This window comes from Perca fluviatilis, chromosome 15 (assembly GCF_010015445.1).
Source record: "Perca fluviatilis chromosome 15, GENO_Pfluv_1.0, whole genome shotgun sequence".
In the NCBI taxonomy this organism is placed as follows: domain Eukaryota; kingdom Metazoa; phylum Chordata; class Actinopteri; order Perciformes; family Percidae; genus Perca; species Perca fluviatilis.
The window spans coordinates 17146270-17163886 of NC_053126.1; the positions used below are offsets into that span (position 1 = coordinate 17146270).

Consider the following 17617-nt stretch of genomic DNA (forward strand, 5'->3'; position numbering starts at 1 on the left):
AATAGTTTCTACGATGATCAGTAAAGAATTTCCTACATATCCATAGAGCTCGTCACAAAATAAGGGACATATAGTTTAATCTATAATGTCTAAACCTACTGACATTAAGAAATGAATGCATGAAATGCAGTTTCCTCAGATTTAACACATTCTCTATTAAATCACTGTATTACCCTGAGAAAAATACATTTCTTTCCTTATAGATTTCCTCATTATGCTGACAAATAGAAACTTGAAAACTTGCATTTGTTTTAGTTCTAATACATTTTATTGAATAGCAGTTCACAGCTAGATGCTACATCAATATGAATTAACTGCGCTCCATAATATCCAGTGACCTATTCATTGAATATTTAATTTAGGACAATACATTCAATATTTCAGGGCTTCAATGTTAAAATAACACTTCTACTGAAATGTTCTAAAGTATATGGAACAAATGGTTCCACATTCAGATTATTTACTTTTAACAAAAGCTGTTGTACTAGTATTTACTTAATTTGAACAGCTCCATACATACTACTCCTATACATTACATGTACAAGATTGCATAAATCTTCAGGCTTCATTTTCAAAATATTAAAACCAAAAGACAACACAACAACTAACAACAATGCAAAATAGAAACCATTTCAATGCAGAGCATAATGATACATCTATTACAGTTCATTTACAAGATTCTTTCTATTTGGTGCTTTTCCTAACAAACCATTTTTTGAGAAGAGTTTTTGGTGCCAAATGACTAATTGAGATCAAAATTGTGTATTCAATGGTTAAGTATTGCTGTGTTTTTTTTTGAATGGTATGACAAATACAGACAGAAATTTATCAAGTCAATTATATCCTTTGTTTCCTCATTTGGAACTGGTGAAGCAAATCTCATTAGATCAGCCTTTTCCATTTCAGTTTGAGTGGCCTGAATCCAGAGGATCATTTTACCAATCACATTGTGGTCCACAAAAATATTGTAAGGCACTAGAATTTTGATTCCAAATAAGAATGTTATATTTTGTCATCTGACTGAGAGCAAACACTGTCTTAGAGACATATTCTCTTAATGATACCAATCAGCATTAAGTAGTTATTAAAAGGCACAGATGTACTTGAAATTGGTCCATTAGAGATAATTTTAACATATCTTAAGAAATGTAACCTGTGCTTATCAAGTGAATGTTTCATTACTTTTTAGAAAGCTTGAATTGGGGCGAGTAGACCACTAGAGAGACTGACAACGAAGTACCATAATAACAACAACAACTATGTTTTAATTATGTCTGTATCTGCCATTGATGTTTGTCACAATCATCTGTCCTGTCATTTTCCAAAACCAAAAACTAATTTGGACCACGGCTTTAAGAAATAGAAAACAAAGAGTCAGATAGAAAGAAAGCACCTTACAGTCATGGTAGGCCTATCATAACAGCATATAATGCATAACCACCAATTTCCAAAGTGATAGAGATTATGTAGTTAAGTAAAATCAACAAACAAAAGTTTATATGGCCACTTTAGAAGCACAAATGTCATACACCTTTGACATTCCTTTACTGGAGACAACACTTAAACTGAATCCTCACTTAAGGTCGGCATGTGCTAGCCAGTATTGCACAAACCTGCCATAAACGTCAATGTATACTTAACACAAAATCAAATATACAAATACACATTTTGTAAGGATCTGAACCATGCATTTTTGATCAATTCTGTAACTACTCACTATTAGCTAACTTTAGATAGAAAAAGAATCCATTAATTACCGTTAATGAACATTATCTATTTAAGGTACTAGGTGATTACTTTATTAAATCAATTTAGATTTCTTACTGAAATAAAACAAATGATGAAATGTAGTACAAAAGAAATAACAACACTTCAGGTCTTTGGTAAAACTGCAAAAAATGGGCTCAAGTCCATTAATGTTGCAAGCAAAATCCATCGGCATAGTCCTGTTGTTTACTCACTACGAGGATATATGCCCTACTGAATGAAATATTAAAGCAAAAATCCATCCAAAAACAGAACTCCTGCCACTCACAATGCGTTCTCACTTCCATCTGGATGGCCCTGGTGCTCTGACCTGCCAGACCCGGCCCTGTTCCACAACTACAGCCTGATCTGTCCAATACCTTAGAAATGATTTTAACTCTGTTCACGGGTAAATTTTCCCTTTAGAATAAATATTTGGACAGCTACTGGAACACTACTTTGGTTGATTTTTAGATTTCCACACTAGACATCATTAATTTAGTTAGCCTCCCAGGCAAACCAAAATAGACCAAAGAACCTTGTGAAGTTAGCTGCACCGTGCACTGCTATCCAGTGTATGGGGGAGTGTGCGAAGAAATCCGACAAAAATACATTTACCTTCCATCAATTAAAAAATGGGACAATCTACAGCAGAACATGTCTGTGACATCATTCATCATATACAAAAGAACTGACACGTTGACTCAAATGGATTTACAAATCAATCATTCAATTAAAATAAGATTTAGTCACGTTAGATGCAGAGACTTTTCAGAACATTGTGTCATAGTTTCTGAAATCCGAGCAGTGGATGCACAACGACATTCAAACATCTAATTGTATTACAATAAACTAATAAAACTACATAAACTACACTTTTCCAGTAGCAGCAAAGCTTGCAGAAGTTATTAAGCCTTTACTACACTAAAAAATAAGTCAATACAATATTCCGGCAGTGTGACCCAGTGCAAACTTTTTTTTCCTTCTTTTTTTTTTTTATAGCTGGTTAATATAATATTGTTATAATAAAATATGCAATACCAGAAGTGTTTAGCCTGCCTTTTATGCTGTAATATGATGAAATCATAAAACATGAAAACGCTTAAATACCAAAAACTCTTTATAATTTTCCTCTGAGTTTCATAACTGTCATTTATGTGAATGTAAACAATGCATTTTCCCATATTTAGAAGTAGCAAAAAGTGTACCATGAGATACATGATTTTCTATTTAATTATTATTATTTTTTTAAACACAGTAGAAGGTCATTTCAATTAGAGGAACCTAAGCACTTCCTAAGCAAGTCCTTTCCAACTTACAAGTTAACTACGGAATTTTTCATTCACTGCAGGATTATTACAATACAACAAATTAAACAGTAAACTGCTTAAAAAGCTTTTTGTTCCATATGTTGCTATATAAATTCATGTGACCTATGTTTGCATACTCCCAAACGTTGAATTGAAAAACCTAATTTCACAGACTGAAGCTGCACCAAAAGAGCACCACGACCAAGGAATGAGTGGGTGGGTGGGTGGAGGGAAGGTTCATTTCTAAGGTCAGGACACAGGCACTGACAAGGTTTGTTTTCAATTATCTTTCGCAGAAATACTTACTGGGATTGGGCCAAATACACTGGCATATATATTTATATATATATATATATATACATACACACACACACACACACATATAGTCATACACGTCAATGCTTCTGCAAAATTAAACAAAACATGTTACGCAGAAACCTGTGCGCAAGCTTCAACTACTTGTTTTTGCTCTGACAATTCTACACTTCACCTTTTTAACTAAGGCAAGGCACTTTAGAGTTAGAGGCCGATATGTTCTAGACAAGGTCAAGAGGCTAGATTCCTACAAAAATCACCATCTCAGGCTTTTAGCAAATACAAGACATGCTTCTCTAATAGGCTAGGCTATATAAATCTCTACAAAACAAAACTAACTAACTGATTGAAGAACAGCCTGAACATGTAGCATGTGCCTTACTGATATTACAGCTGCTGGTTATGCCGAAAATGCATTTTAAATTTGCACTTATTTGATTGAAATTTTATAAATCGAACTAAGAAAGTAGAAACTATTAAGTATTTGTTTTATGAAATCTTAATATCTAGAACCATGCCATGATTTAACAAGAGGACATATCCAAATTATGTTTCACAGTACACACAAAAGCTTGAGACATTAGCTTATACATATATAGAAAAAAAAATATAAATCTAAAAAAAGACAGGAATACCTAGAAAGCAGCTCAAAGCAAAAATTCTATACACCCTTTAATAAAGTCCCAGGTCAACAAAGTGCTTTAATAATAAATGAAACTTCTTCAGAGAGTTGGTCAAAATAATGATGCTTGACTGGTTGCATTAAAATATGTTAATGAAAATGTGGCTTTACTTAAAGAGGAACACTAAAATGTGTCACGTGTTTGGTTGTTTTCTAGGTTAGTCGGATGTACTGCTGCTGATTTACAGACACAGGTGTGGTTCAGCAATAATACCTCAGATGTGAAACGCACAACAAATCTGCATATTCGGTCTCAAATGTTGGACAATAATTTGGCCAAAAGATTACCATTTTTAGTGTTGAATGAAAGTGTGTATTAATTCCTCTGAGCATGGAGCTTCTGAACGTTCAGGGGCTTTCTGGTACAACGAAGATGATCAGCGACCCATTTCACACCTGCGTTTTGGCAGCTCCATACTCTGTAAATGGTATGCTTAGGTTAAATGATGATTTGCTTCCAAAAGCTCCCGAGTGAATTATTTGCCTTTGATGTATTCCTCTTTAATTAAAATAAAAAAAATAAAAAAAATAAAAAAAAATCAGCTTTGAGTTTTGCCCATTTCATGTTTACCATCACCGGACTTGTTGAGTGGGAGTGAACTCAACATTTCCTGGCAGTGCATTTCAAACATTTACACAGCGATTTCTTTGCATTTGAGAACCTGGAATGCCTATGGCACTAGCTATTGTGGTAAAATATTAACAATGGCTTTGTCTATATTTATGTAGCACTGTGTGGGATAGTGCTGTTCCACAACAGTGACATTTTCATTTTCCAATTCCCCTATGGGATCAGTGGGCTACAGGGCAACTCCCCTTGATATTATTACAAAGAATACTTTGTTTATCAGACTTTTCCCACCATCAGAATGACTGAAAAATGACCTAAAGACTTACAGTATGAGAAGGACATAAGAGTTTTTTTAATATGTAATTTTAAAACTAGAACTTTTCAGTTAAGATATAACAATAAAGTTACAGTGAGTAAGCTTTCCTTCTTGTATTTCTTACTTCAAATACAAGAATCTGTGATGTAACAGCTTCACTAAAACCTTTTGATTTAACACACATTTCTACAGTGTTTTCTCAAAAGTAACGTGGGACTGAAATGCCTTGCGTTTTTGCGTCAGGTGGACTTTAAGTGCATGAAGTAAAAAGATCAGAGATTTATCCATAATAATTCCAAACTGCAGTGAAAACTTTTCAATCCATAAAAAGCTAAACATGAGGGCAGAAATACAAACTCACACTCATTAATGTCTTTGTGTATACAGCTTTAAACCAAGTTTATTGGTCCTCTTTGCAATATTTCTTTTATAATCTGTAATTTTGGATTGACTATAAGAGCAATATGTCAGCTTGGCAACGCATGTATACATTTTGTTTCTGGAAAGCAGATATCTGGACATGTTATTTATGTCCTTTAGAGTGTCCAAATCATGATTGAAGATTTGAGAAAGGGCACTGCAAGGTAATTTGATATTCTAATTTTGAGTGTGTGGCTTTTCATACAGAAAGCTACCTGGATGAGCAAGGTAATGTGCACATAAAATGAGCAAAAACTATAATGATTGAATCCCCTGCACATCTGATTCCTAATACTATATTTGTATTGTCAGTCAAACATCATTGCATCCTAAATTAATTTAATCACTGTATAAAACAGACATTGCTATTTAGAAAATGTAATATCTATTAGTAGTTTTTCCAAAGGGCTAATTCTTTAAATAGTACCTCGAATAACTTTACATCACCACTTCAATATTTTTGTTCTACAGTAGGGACATTCTGTTTTACTAGGTGCACAGGTCTCACATAGTACATAATGTTGGCAAGGCTGCAGAACAATGCAACGATCATGCTTTTGGCAAACTATACATTTCTTTGACTGAAGCTGATATATTACCTGTTGGGAAAGAAAAGAATGAATATCAGCTGCAACTCAGGGAAATACAGTGCATGCAGACTTTTCAAATAAGCATGCTTGATGACAAAACGTAGATCTAAATGATAGACTGATAAACCAGTTTAAAACTAGATGCTACAAACAAAATTCTGTGTGTGATCTAGTCTGTCTTACCCCGTCTACAAGGTCTAGGTCATTACGCAGCTGACTCTGGATGGAGTGAAGCTTTGACAAGGGGAGCTCGTCCAGCTCTCCATAGTTCCGTAGAAGAGGTGTTCCAGGGGTGCGACAAAGCACATCAAAGTCCCCTTGGAGCTCCTTCAGCTTGCGCTCTGTTTCCTCCCATTTTTGTTCTGCCAGCTGCCGCTCTGTCTCGGCCGTTTTTGCTTGTTCCTTTGCTTCATGAGCGTCTTTCTGGCAAGCTTCAAAGGCCTGGAACAAAGTTGAATCTTGTGATCAAAATGTTTTGCCATCTATGAAAATGGAAATCATTCTGGTACGCTAAAACAGACGTATTGCAATGACAGTTAACTTATAACACTGACTTGTTTGACCTGATGCCAGGCCTCCTCCCATTGTTTTATTTTCCTCTTGGCCTCGTCCAGATCTCTAAAAAGGCGGGCCAGATCAGCACTACTGGTTCCAGAGGTTAGGCTGCTGAAAACTGGAGATGGACTCGGTGAAAAGCTGCCACTTACAAAGTCCCAAATGCTGCTAGCCCCTCCATTCAAGCCTATGTGTCAAAATCACAAGACCAAGCACAAAAGTCAATAGTTAGTTGCGACTGGAAAGTTGCACTTCATTTAGAGCAGGTCGGATAATTCAAAATATTTGAATCAATCCTAAAATTAAAGAAATCTAGTTGCTTCATTGGGAAAAATATTGTTCCTTACACAATCAAACTCTAACAGCAAGCCTTCTCAGCTTAACTTCTGCATATGGAACTCTATTAAACATTTAAGTAAAATTGAAGGAAGTGCTCAATACTCACCTAAAATAGGAATATTATTGAACAGAGGAGTGGTGTATTAAGTCTAGAAGAATCTTAAGATATTTTTATTGACCTATACGCCTCAGAGATTACAATCTGAAGTCAAGTGCTTTCTTTACTTGGAGGAAAATGTCTGATACTATCAGCTTACCCAAAGAATTCTGGGAAGAAGAGGCGGGTGTTCCCAGGAGGCCATGCTCTTGCTTGGCTAACATGTTTGAAGGTTGATTTTGCTGCGATAGCGTCCCAGACAGCAGGGACTGCGACAGCGACTGGGAGAGGGAGCTTAGCGGGGAGGTGGAGAGCGAAGACGAGGAATTAAAAGAGGACGATCGTGCCAGTGAGCCAGGAATGTTAACTGGAGCAGATCCACCTAGCACCCTTTGACCTGTGGGGACAAAAGCAAATACTTTTGTTGCTCAAAAATAAATGTACAAGCAAAATTTGATTAGATCAATTGTGATTGACTGCTAAAACAACTGAAAGTACTTTAACAAACTAGCTGTCCTTACTTGCCAATCCTACACTGTTGTCTTGCTCCTCAAACTCCTTGTCAAGAGATGCAACATTAATGTCACTGAAGTTAAGGTCCAGAGCGGATCCTGAAGGGAAACAAAATACATCGGGCTGACATTTGACAACAAAATACAGTAGTCAGCTCAATTGGTTTACAGCTGACTTTACATACACATACCTATGACAGACTCCACTGTGTTGCTCCCTGGATAGAAAGGAGTGGCTTTTGCATTCATTGTTGATAAGGTGGTGGGTGAAGAACTATCGGAGCCAATACTAGAGGCCAAGCTGGATGTTATACTGGAGGTAAAGCTTGATGCCAAAGGGTTAACCGCAGAGAATACAGTATGCTGTGTCTAAAAGGAAAGCACAGAAGGCATTTGTTTAATCCCCAATGTTATTAAGTAAATGTTTATTTATTTCAACACGGCACAAGTAAATCCTAGTATTTTAAATTTGCGATTAATCGTGATTAATCACCGCCCACGACCGTGATTAACTTGATTAAATTTTTTAAATAAATTGACAGCACTAAAATAAACACATTATTTATTATTCATATCATCAAGCTATTACTAAAGCGTGATTTATGGTCCTGCGGAGGCTCCACGCAGAGCTTTTGCCATAGCCTACGTAAGTGGCCTGAAGTTTATACTTGTGCGCTGGTGGGCGCGTCAATCTCTTTAAGACAATAGCAGTGTGTGTGTTTGTGTTTGTGTGTGTGTGTGTGTGTGTGTGTAACGGGGGGAGTGTGTGGTAGAGCAAGTGAGAGAGTGAATACCGACTAAAGGCATAGTAGGAGAAACAAAGTGTCTCCCCTGTGCTTTTTGACCGCGGTGGGAAAGCTTTAGCAGGAAAAGTTAACCCTCTCCTTGATTTCATGTGGTTTATGGAGAAGGAGAACCAGGAAATGAGTCGGGGGAAATGCAACGCTACCAAGCCACGGCCGAGGGATTTGCGTCGCCGTGACGTGTAGTTAAATTTTTGGAGAGGCGCGTGTCAGGCTACGGCGTAGGGTCCATGTCTCCACGTACCTAGGTACACAGCCACGGCCTAGATTTAACACAGAAGCATAAATCACGCTTAACACCACAAAGTAACCCATTTAAACACAAACCTGTTTTTCTTGGTCCATCAATTTCTGATCCAACTGCCCCTTGTTCTTAATCTAAAAGTCATCAAATAACACAGAAACAGCACATTTCAGTGACACAACTTTAGATTTTACCCCCAGATAGATCAACTAAAGGCATGTTTGCAAAGCAATAAGCCACAAACAAAATTAAACGCAGAGATTTTTCACCTTAACCGTTATCTACATTCCACAAATGGAGCTAACTGTGAGTTGATGACGTGCTCCGGAGCAGCGTTAAATACTGCTCAAGGTCTTGTTATTGTCAAAATATGTGTGGTAAATTTTTTATCAATCAGAATCCGAGGTGTGTAAACTGATCTTGTAACTTAGCTCTGTGTGCCACTTGTAACTCTAGGAATGACTCAAACATATTGCCTTTGAATACAGTACGTCCCCATTGATAGAAATACACATTTACTGTGAGTGGGCGGCATTCTTCAGAAAGCAGTGAAATCAACCTAAGGGGTATTCTTAGTGTAGAGTTAAAAAATACTCTGAGTTACAATACATACTGGCTGAGCGAACATATCTTTTTAGGGAGTCTGGTTACAAGATCGAGCTTCTTAGAATGTATACAGAATGCAACATTGATTATAAATATCTCTCAAAAAGGCTCAACAACGAGAAGTGTGGTCAAATTACCCAGGTATAAACTACTCAATACACTAATCAAGTGATAACATACTATGGAGTCTTTTGTTAAGAACAGGCAACACATTAAATGATCCAAGACCTAAAAACCAAGCAATTCATTCATTCAAGTGATAAAATTAAAATGACATGAGAAATAAATAAAAACAGTAATTCAAAAATGAATGAGAGTGATACATTAAAGGTCCAGTGTGTAACGTGTTTAGTTGTTCATTATCAAAATCTGTGTTGCCCGTTCACAAACTTTTTTCATGAGTATTTACCACCACCATCAATTCCAAGTATTGCTTTTGGCTTGAAATTTTACATTTGCGTTTGCATTAACTGGGGTAGATTCATGCGCCATCTTGAAATACGTTAGCCAGTAAGGGACATACAGGACATGCTGAGCCGCCTTTCGCGTTTTCGCTGTCACGTGATAAACTCACAGGTGCTGCTAATGCTGCTAATGGGTATCGTAGCTTCCCGGCCCCGGCAAGTTTGAGGAAGGAAACGTGGAGGACCACACGTATTCAAAATCCATATTTCAGCAACAGGAGTCTTCTTCTTCGCCCAGAAAAAGAAAAAGGATATTGAAAAGAGCAAGAGACCGGCTTTTTGAAGCGTGAAGGCTACCGTAGCTGTAATAAGTACTTTTGAACTGCGTGGTGTGAGAGAGTGGATTGCGATATATGATCTCAACGCTAGATGGGAGAAATTCCTACACATTGGACCTTTAAGTGTAAAGCCTTAAGTTGTGTCGATGTGTTATATTCTTCCTAAAGCTGAAGAGAGCAGTCTGTATACCTGATCCTCACGTTCAAAGCCCGGAGCTTTAGGATAGTTAGACGTCAGAGATGAGACACTGGATGTGGTGGACTCTGAACATAAACTACTATTAGTTAAGGGTTTGGACCTGCTGATGGATCCCACTGGGGATAACAAACTGTCGTTTCCTGAGCTTGGAGTTACAGTTGAGCTATTAGAACATGAAACCTGAGAAAGAGAAGTGCACATGATCTTAATAAAATGATGATCAAAAGATGAATAAAACCATTATTCTGAATTGACTAGAGAATCTGATTGAAAATCTAACAATAAATTAGAGACCAGCTGTTTTACTGAATTATCGTCTTGAATAATGAGAAATTGCCTCTGTTCTTTTGAAATAATGTAATGAAATGTAAAACAGTAAAGGAAATAGTAATAATGACAAACCAATGTATATAAAAAAAAAAAACAAACATGCCAACAGAAAAATGAGAGCATGGTAGACAAAATGTTGACAAGTAAATGGCTGAATTGTGATTTAGGTATTTGTCTACTCTTGAAATCCAACACCCTGGATGAGTGGGTTATGATACACTTCCTATTTAAGGACTGACTAAGCAACAGAGAAAACATACACTTCCTACTTGTCCGTTGCTACTGGTTGCGCTGGTGGTGGAGCTGCCTCCACTGTTCCACTCACTGACTGGACACTCTGAATACTGCTGAGAGCCCAGCTGGGACTGTGAACTTGACTGAATCACTGTTAGCAATGAGCTCATGGTCTCCTCTGTAGAGGGAATTCCTGAAAGGAATAAAATAAATATTAAAATCATATGGTGTATGAGCAAGCAGGTTGTCAACAGCCAACATCCGATAGCATTGCTTGTGGCTATGTTTAAATCAATCAGAAGGGTAATGTTGCATTTTTTTACATTTGGAAAAACCAAGACGACACCCACACAAGTGTGTAGCCTATATGAAATCTAAACTGAACTAAAGACAGTATTTAGATGAACTTTCACTTACTTTCTACATGTGCAAATGCACAAAACGGTCCTCTGGGGCAGTATCCTGTTTGTCGCATATCATTGCATTTGGTAGATTTGTAGATCTTAGAGAAAGAAAAACCACAAGCCAATAAGATACAAAGGTAAGAAAAAACTAGTCAGCCACAAAGTTACATCAGTGAAGCTACAATGATATTAACAAAACAATAAAACCTCATAAATACAATATCTTGGACTTCCAGCAGAATTACACAGTCAAAAACACATTTCTCAGACTACACAATACCTCAATTAGAGGCTGTTTTGGTAAGCAGTCAGTTTTAGGGCTTGGGTATTATCAGTAACAATGTATTATTGTGAAAAGGAAAGCTATGACCACCTGTTTTTCAGATGAACAAAATTAACTCACCTCTGGGTGAAACTGCTGTTCAGTGCGAGAATGACAATACTGGCAACTGTCTCCACTGTCACACTTTGAGGGTTCGCCCCATTCATCCCCATGTTTCACATTAGGGCAGGGAGTTGACCTGCATTCATAGAGTCAGAACCTTTAACCCATTGCAATCACACAACAATTTGTTATTCTTACCTAAACAAAGTCATATCTTACCTATATCTGAACTTTCTAGGAACCTTTAACCCATTACAATTACACAACAATTTGTTGTTCTTATCTAAACAAAGTCATTTCTTACCTATATTTGAACTTTCTAGGATTTCGTCTTCGATCTCTACTGTTGTGGTAGTGGGGGCAAGCGTAGCCCTGTCTGCATAGTCTTGGGGGCTTAGTACACTGATCTGTTTTATAGTTGGCTAAAACAAAGTTGGTATCTGCAAAATTGGCACAAAGTATGAAGGTCATTTTTCCTTTTGTTTTGCAAGAAACTAGAAAGTATGTTATTTGGTTTTGCGTGCGCCCATTATCATCAGAGTGGGGCTTACTCACCTTGCCACCGGGGGTCTTCTGTCAGGGTTTTCTCAATCATAGCTTGGCTGGCTAATACACCAGGCTGCAGATCAGGAATACCTTCCCCAGATCCTAACTGTCCATTTTGAAGGGCCTCTTGTGCTTGAATCTCTCTGTGCACATAAAACAATGTAGTTTGTATCACAAATTCCTTAAAAAAGTTTAAAAAAATAAATATATCCTATAACCAGTTACCATTGATTTTTATCATTAAGCTGCAAATAACATTTAACATATTTAATATAATTTAACAAAATGATATCTGCTGAATCTAAATCTTAAAATACTATACAGGCAAATACAAAAGACAAGCAACAATTTATACTGGACCATCTGATATACCGTATAAGCTGTCATAACATTAGTTATAGGCAGGTGTAACAGCATCCTAATATAATTCATTCATAAAACACATCTTGTAATATCAAAATACCAAGAAAGATAATGTTATAATTATACAGAGGTTTATACATTTAACTCCTGAACTTTCTGTACAGGCAACATTTTGCTCATGAAACCCTTTGTTTGAAGTCTTGGTATCAGTTTTCACTCAGATTCTTTCAGCAGCACAGAGCTCAATAAAACGTGTTTATCTAGTATCAGGTCTTTGTATTTATTTATTTTTTTTAAATTCACTGAACCGAGTGACAAACCTAAATGTGAGTGTAGCGATCCATTAATACTTATAATACAGGTTTTCTGTTTACATTCTGTGTAAATTGGCTGATTTGTTCGTTCCATTGTGAGGCTTGTGAGTGAAAAGTTTGGCAGAGAAAAGAGAGGCCACTATTTGCTTTGTATGTCACCTGATATCATAGACTGGAGGTCGGAGATCATGTGGCCCGTGAGCAAACGCACAGTGGAGGCCATTCTTCACACAATGCCCTCGAGCATCTGTCTCATGGATACAAGTGCCAGTCTTGTAATAGCGTAGATGGTACTTGCGCTCTGTGTCACCAGTTGTCCGGTGTAAATAAGGACAGCTAAAGAAGCAAGGACACAACATTGAAATATCTCATCAGTTGATCTAAATAAAAAATGAATTTAAAATGATTTGCAGTGACATTAAAATAATGCTGAAAAAGTGCAGCCCATACCTCAAATCTGTCCAAAATAAACAACACATGATTCTCCTTCAGGTTCAAGATATAATTGTACAGTGCATCTTTAAAATGCCTGTGCAGGCAAAGTGTTACATATGACAACATAATAGCCAAGCACTGCACTGACTTTTAAAACATGGTCCAAACTAAAAAGGATTATGAATTGTAATAAAATGAGAGGATTCTACTGTGAGTGCAGAGATGACACACCAGCAATGCTTCAAGAAATCTATGGCCAATAAGCCTCCTGAATAACTCAAATTTCCCTTTCTTGAGTAGCAACAGTTGCTATGGCAACACATAAGGTCATACAAAAATAGTTGCCATTGGCAGAGGAGGAATTGCAGGGACCAGAGTCATTCATTTTCCATTAGTTCAATAATCTTATTTCTTTTTTTATTTCTATGTGGGGCTCAATTAAATGCTGTGCCCTTTTTAATTCCCAGTCACATAGAGAGGCTGCCACCCCTTTTGAGAATTCACATATCTAGTTTCTGTGCGACTTGACAGTTTAGTCAATATTTGTGATAATGCTAAAGCCACAAGCCTGTCAAAAAATATTTAGAAACCATTTCCTCCTGTGATGACACATGATGCTACATGCAAAACAATGGAGACTATTTGGACACATATAAGAAAAATCCCAAATTGGTATCTTGTAGGGACACTATGGAGAACAGACATTTTTTGGAAAATATGAAACTAGGACAAGATCACGTTCATGCATCAAATTATATGTTGCCATTAGCTGAAAAATAATAGTTGCACCATGCAACTGGAGGGCACCCAGAGACAACCTGTCACGTAGCCTAATCTCAAAGACAAAGAGGTGTGGTCATGCGACAAGAAGGGTGAGTTCAATCAGAAATGTTACATTTTGGTGCATAGACCTACTCTAGATAGAGAATGCATGCAACAACACAAAGGGCTAAGAAGTGGCCCATGCAATATTGCATAATGTAACATGCTGCCAACATCTGCTGCAACATCACACCTTTCAGATAGGGGACACTAAATGATTAATACCGCCAGTTTATGGGCAAATCCCATTTGCCTTTGTAAATAAATAAACTGCAAGCAACACAATCATATTCTTCATATTGGACTCATCACTTGCGTAAATAATACACACAGCTTTCCATCTTATCTTTAGATCACTCTTGTTTGATTACACAAGCACACAGTACGGTCTTGGAAGTAATTTTAAAATAAACAGCTCCTGCATCAATTTAGCTTTTGTAACTGTTTATAACCTCAGTTCAGGCCCAGCTGAGCTGATGTGCACATACATATGCCATTAAACAACAAAGCGCTTGTCAATCCTACACATTTGTGTCGCAATAGCCACAGCAAGCTGGTAAAATTTTGAAGTTTTTAATCTATAGGAATTTATCTCAAACGTATAATAAAAACACATACTTTCAGTCCCTTGCAAACATCACTACGAACAGTTAGATACGTAGCGCTTCCTCCTTGGACTGTATACACAGCATAATGAAAAAGTCCTGCAGTTTCGTAAAGTTTGTTTCAGTCGCTGTAAAACTGACTACATGAAGCAATAAAGTACTACTTCAACAAAGAAACCAGAGCTATATCCACACTATTCCTCTCAATGAAGACACATCACAGCCCAAAGCCATTTACACATGAACACTAAAATGCCCTGATGAACTGCATTCAGCGTTGATGGCATTGGTTTCATTCAAGTTGTGATGTGTTTCACAAAGCTGCATCCCAAACATGGCAGCAAAACATCTGTCATTTGTCTGCAGCTGCATCATGACACATTGACACTATCGTGTAGCTGAAGGAATGACTGAAACAGGGACTTACTCATCCCCATCTGGGCAAATGCCTGTGGTCTCGTCGTATTTCGTGCAGTACACGTCCGGGCTGTAGTTAAAAGTTCCGTCTCTTCTTCTAATGGGTCGTCTACGCCGCTGGTTGAGAAAATGCCAATGAAAGCACGTAAAGGGTCTGTGCTGCGTACACTTGTGTTGGAGGAACAACGGACACTGCTCGGTCCTGAACTCCTTCAAGTATCTGAAACAAGGAAAAACAAAAAAAGAGGTATTTTTATGAACCGCGTTTTAAAATGACTATTAACTAAGAAATAAGTCGAAAGCAAGGGAAAAGTTAGAGACAGTGAGTCGTGTTATGCTGCTAAGTAGTGTAGCCTACTATTTTGAGTCACTAACGTTAGCTCGCTATTCAGAGAGAAGATTACGTAAGTATTTTGACCTAACGCTGGTTGAAAGTCCGTGAGCGTACGTCTATGAATGTGCGTAGCAAGGGGGAACTCAAAATAAGGCCGAGGTATACAAGCAGACTGGTTAGCGAGTTCCTGGCTAATCGTTTAGCAGACCAAGTTGACGGTATAACATTCAACGGATTATTCAAAACAATTCACCAACTCGGTAAAACTATTGTAAACAATTCCGTTAAAGCTTGGCTGGTCCATTAAGTGATGTAAGATGTCCGCGTTTCTTACATTACGGCTGATGTCGTTAGCGTGCAGTCGCTGTTTGCTATGTGACGTTAGGTAGTCACAAAGCCTGGAAAAGCACCATGTTTTGAACTCACACATAAGAGTTGACGAATGCATGAAATGCAAACGGGCATAGGTTTACGTGGAAATAATATTTTCTACAACGAGCGATTTTGTTGTTTCTTTGCAGCAGCTTTACTTACGTATAGTGGGTAGGTTTCTCGGTTTGAGGAGACGCATTGGCCGCCGTTTTCGAAACCGACGGCATTTTCAGTCAAAACAATGAATTGCGCATGCGCTCGGATCTCTTGCTTGCGTGCTTGCACGCCAGCGCACACTGCAAACAGATGCAGGGAGCGCGGCAAATATGAGACAGTAGGGACATATACTTCTGACTGTTTATGCATTCTGGTTTGTCATAGCCGATTCCTTTCTTTCTTTCTTTCTTTCTTTCTTTCTTTCTTTCTTTCTCTCTCTCTCTCTCTCTCTCTCTCTCTCTCTCTCTCTCTCTCTCTCTCTCTTTCTCTCTAGTAATGCACCTGTGTCAATGTACTGTTTTTTTATTTAAATTAACATATTTAATAATAATAATAATAATAATAATAATGATATTAAGGAATATGTTCCCACATTCATAACAATGAGGAAATCCTCCCTTTTTTCAAAGATCCTTACAGACTTGAATTTAGAAACTGTATCTTCCAGGCTGTAGCCTAGTCGGTCTTCAGGACAGCATTTTAGAAACACTGAGGTTATCAGTCAAAATTCTACAAATGACCCCCAGCCCCCACCTTGAGCCACCATTTGTTTTGTTTTCAATCTCAGTGATAGACATCCAGTAGACCAATATACATACTGCATTTAGCATACAGGCGTGGGCTAAATAACTAATTTTTAATAGTTTTATATTCATTTCACACTCTTATTATTTTATAAAGCATGTGTTTATCATAAAATTCTTTGAGAATAACTGATAAGTAAGAGATCTATTCTAGTAAAATATAAAGTATGTAGGCTATTAGGAATCAGTTTTTTTTATGGTTCACCATGTATGCATTGTAGACACAGTTTTTTGTGTTTTGGTTTATTCCAAACACTGCATCATTTGCCTCCAGTGTGAATTTTCAAATTTGTGTGTTAAGTTTTGATGCAAACATGTATTTCTTTTGAGTGCTTTAATTATTAGAAATTAGCAATTTGATGGGGTCTGCCTGCAGCATGTCAAACTCCAATCCTTTTTCTTCCCTTCTGTATATTGGAAGCTAAACTGTTCTATGCAGCTCTTTTTTCCTGTAAGGGATTTTAATTTGCAAATGCAATTATATGTCTAATCCATTATTCAGCTGCTGAGGTCCACCAAGTGCATTGCCTTGTAATTATGCATAAACCCTGGATTGTACTGTTGTAATTACTTTGACACGCCCTACCCCCACTCAGTTTACAGTTGGACAATGTCCAGCACCTTTCTTAAGTAAGAAACATTTTTAAGGTGCTCACCTTTATGCTGAATTATATCTTTGCTTGCTTTGTTTTCTACATATTTTAAGCAGATCAAGCAAATGTCATGTTTTTGTAGACTTCTCATCTCTGTTGTTATGAAAACCTAAAACACTAATTTGTTCAACCGATAAAGAATTGGAAGCTGAATTTAAGAAATGTACATTCAGTTACCAGTTCATTTGATACATATGTACAAATAAAATATCATCCAATACAACAGCTCAGCAATGAATTGTGAAGTTTCTGAAGAGCCAGAAAGGTGTTGATTGAACTTGGACTTGACTGAGCTATATTTAAAGATGTTTCTATTTTTTGTCCATCCTCATCTGCATGAATAAGAGGGACAGCATATTAAAAACACATTTGACCATAATGCAATTATCCAATACACCAACCCTACCTGCAGCCTAAAATTATCGTAGAGCTGAATACACACTTCTTTGTACAAAAACTGAACATATATTTCTTTTATTTTAGTTTTCTGCATTAGCACATTGTTTTGCACCCAATAAAGTGTTCACTCGCTGTGTATTTGCACTTTGATGTGTTT

At 37.2% G+C, this 17617-nt stretch overlaps 1 protein-coding gene across 4 annotated transcripts; it reads right to left on the reverse strand.

Annotated features, from left to right (window-relative positions):
* Positions 1 to 245: 245 nt before the first annotated feature.
* On the reverse strand, positions 246 to 15896 carry unkl (unk like zinc finger). 4 transcript variants are annotated; one of them, XM_039824490.1, is made up of 16 exons: positions 15771 to 15896; positions 14913 to 15122; positions 12783 to 12959; positions 11956 to 12089; positions 11705 to 11840; positions 11419 to 11536; positions 11029 to 11113; positions 10647 to 10804; positions 10039 to 10227; positions 8584 to 8634; positions 7645 to 7822; positions 7463 to 7552; positions 7102 to 7338; positions 6505 to 6692; positions 6134 to 6391; positions 246 to 5959 (listed from the first exon to the last, which is right to left on the reverse strand). In XM_039824490.1, the coding sequence occupies exons 1-16, from the start codon at positions 15833 to 15835 to the stop codon at positions 5804 to 5806; spliced, it is 2430 nt and encodes an 809-aa protein (XP_039680424.1). In that variant the 5' UTR covers positions 15836 to 15896; the 3' UTR covers positions 246 to 5803. The 4 variants fall into 4 exon arrangements, with proteins under 4 accessions (XP_039680424.1, XP_039680423.1, XP_039680426.1 ...); XM_039824489.1 differs by having other exon boundaries at positions 10638 to 10804; XM_039824492.1 differs by lacking the exon at positions 10039 to 10227.
* Between the last annotated feature and the right edge of the window lie 1721 nt (positions 15897 to 17617).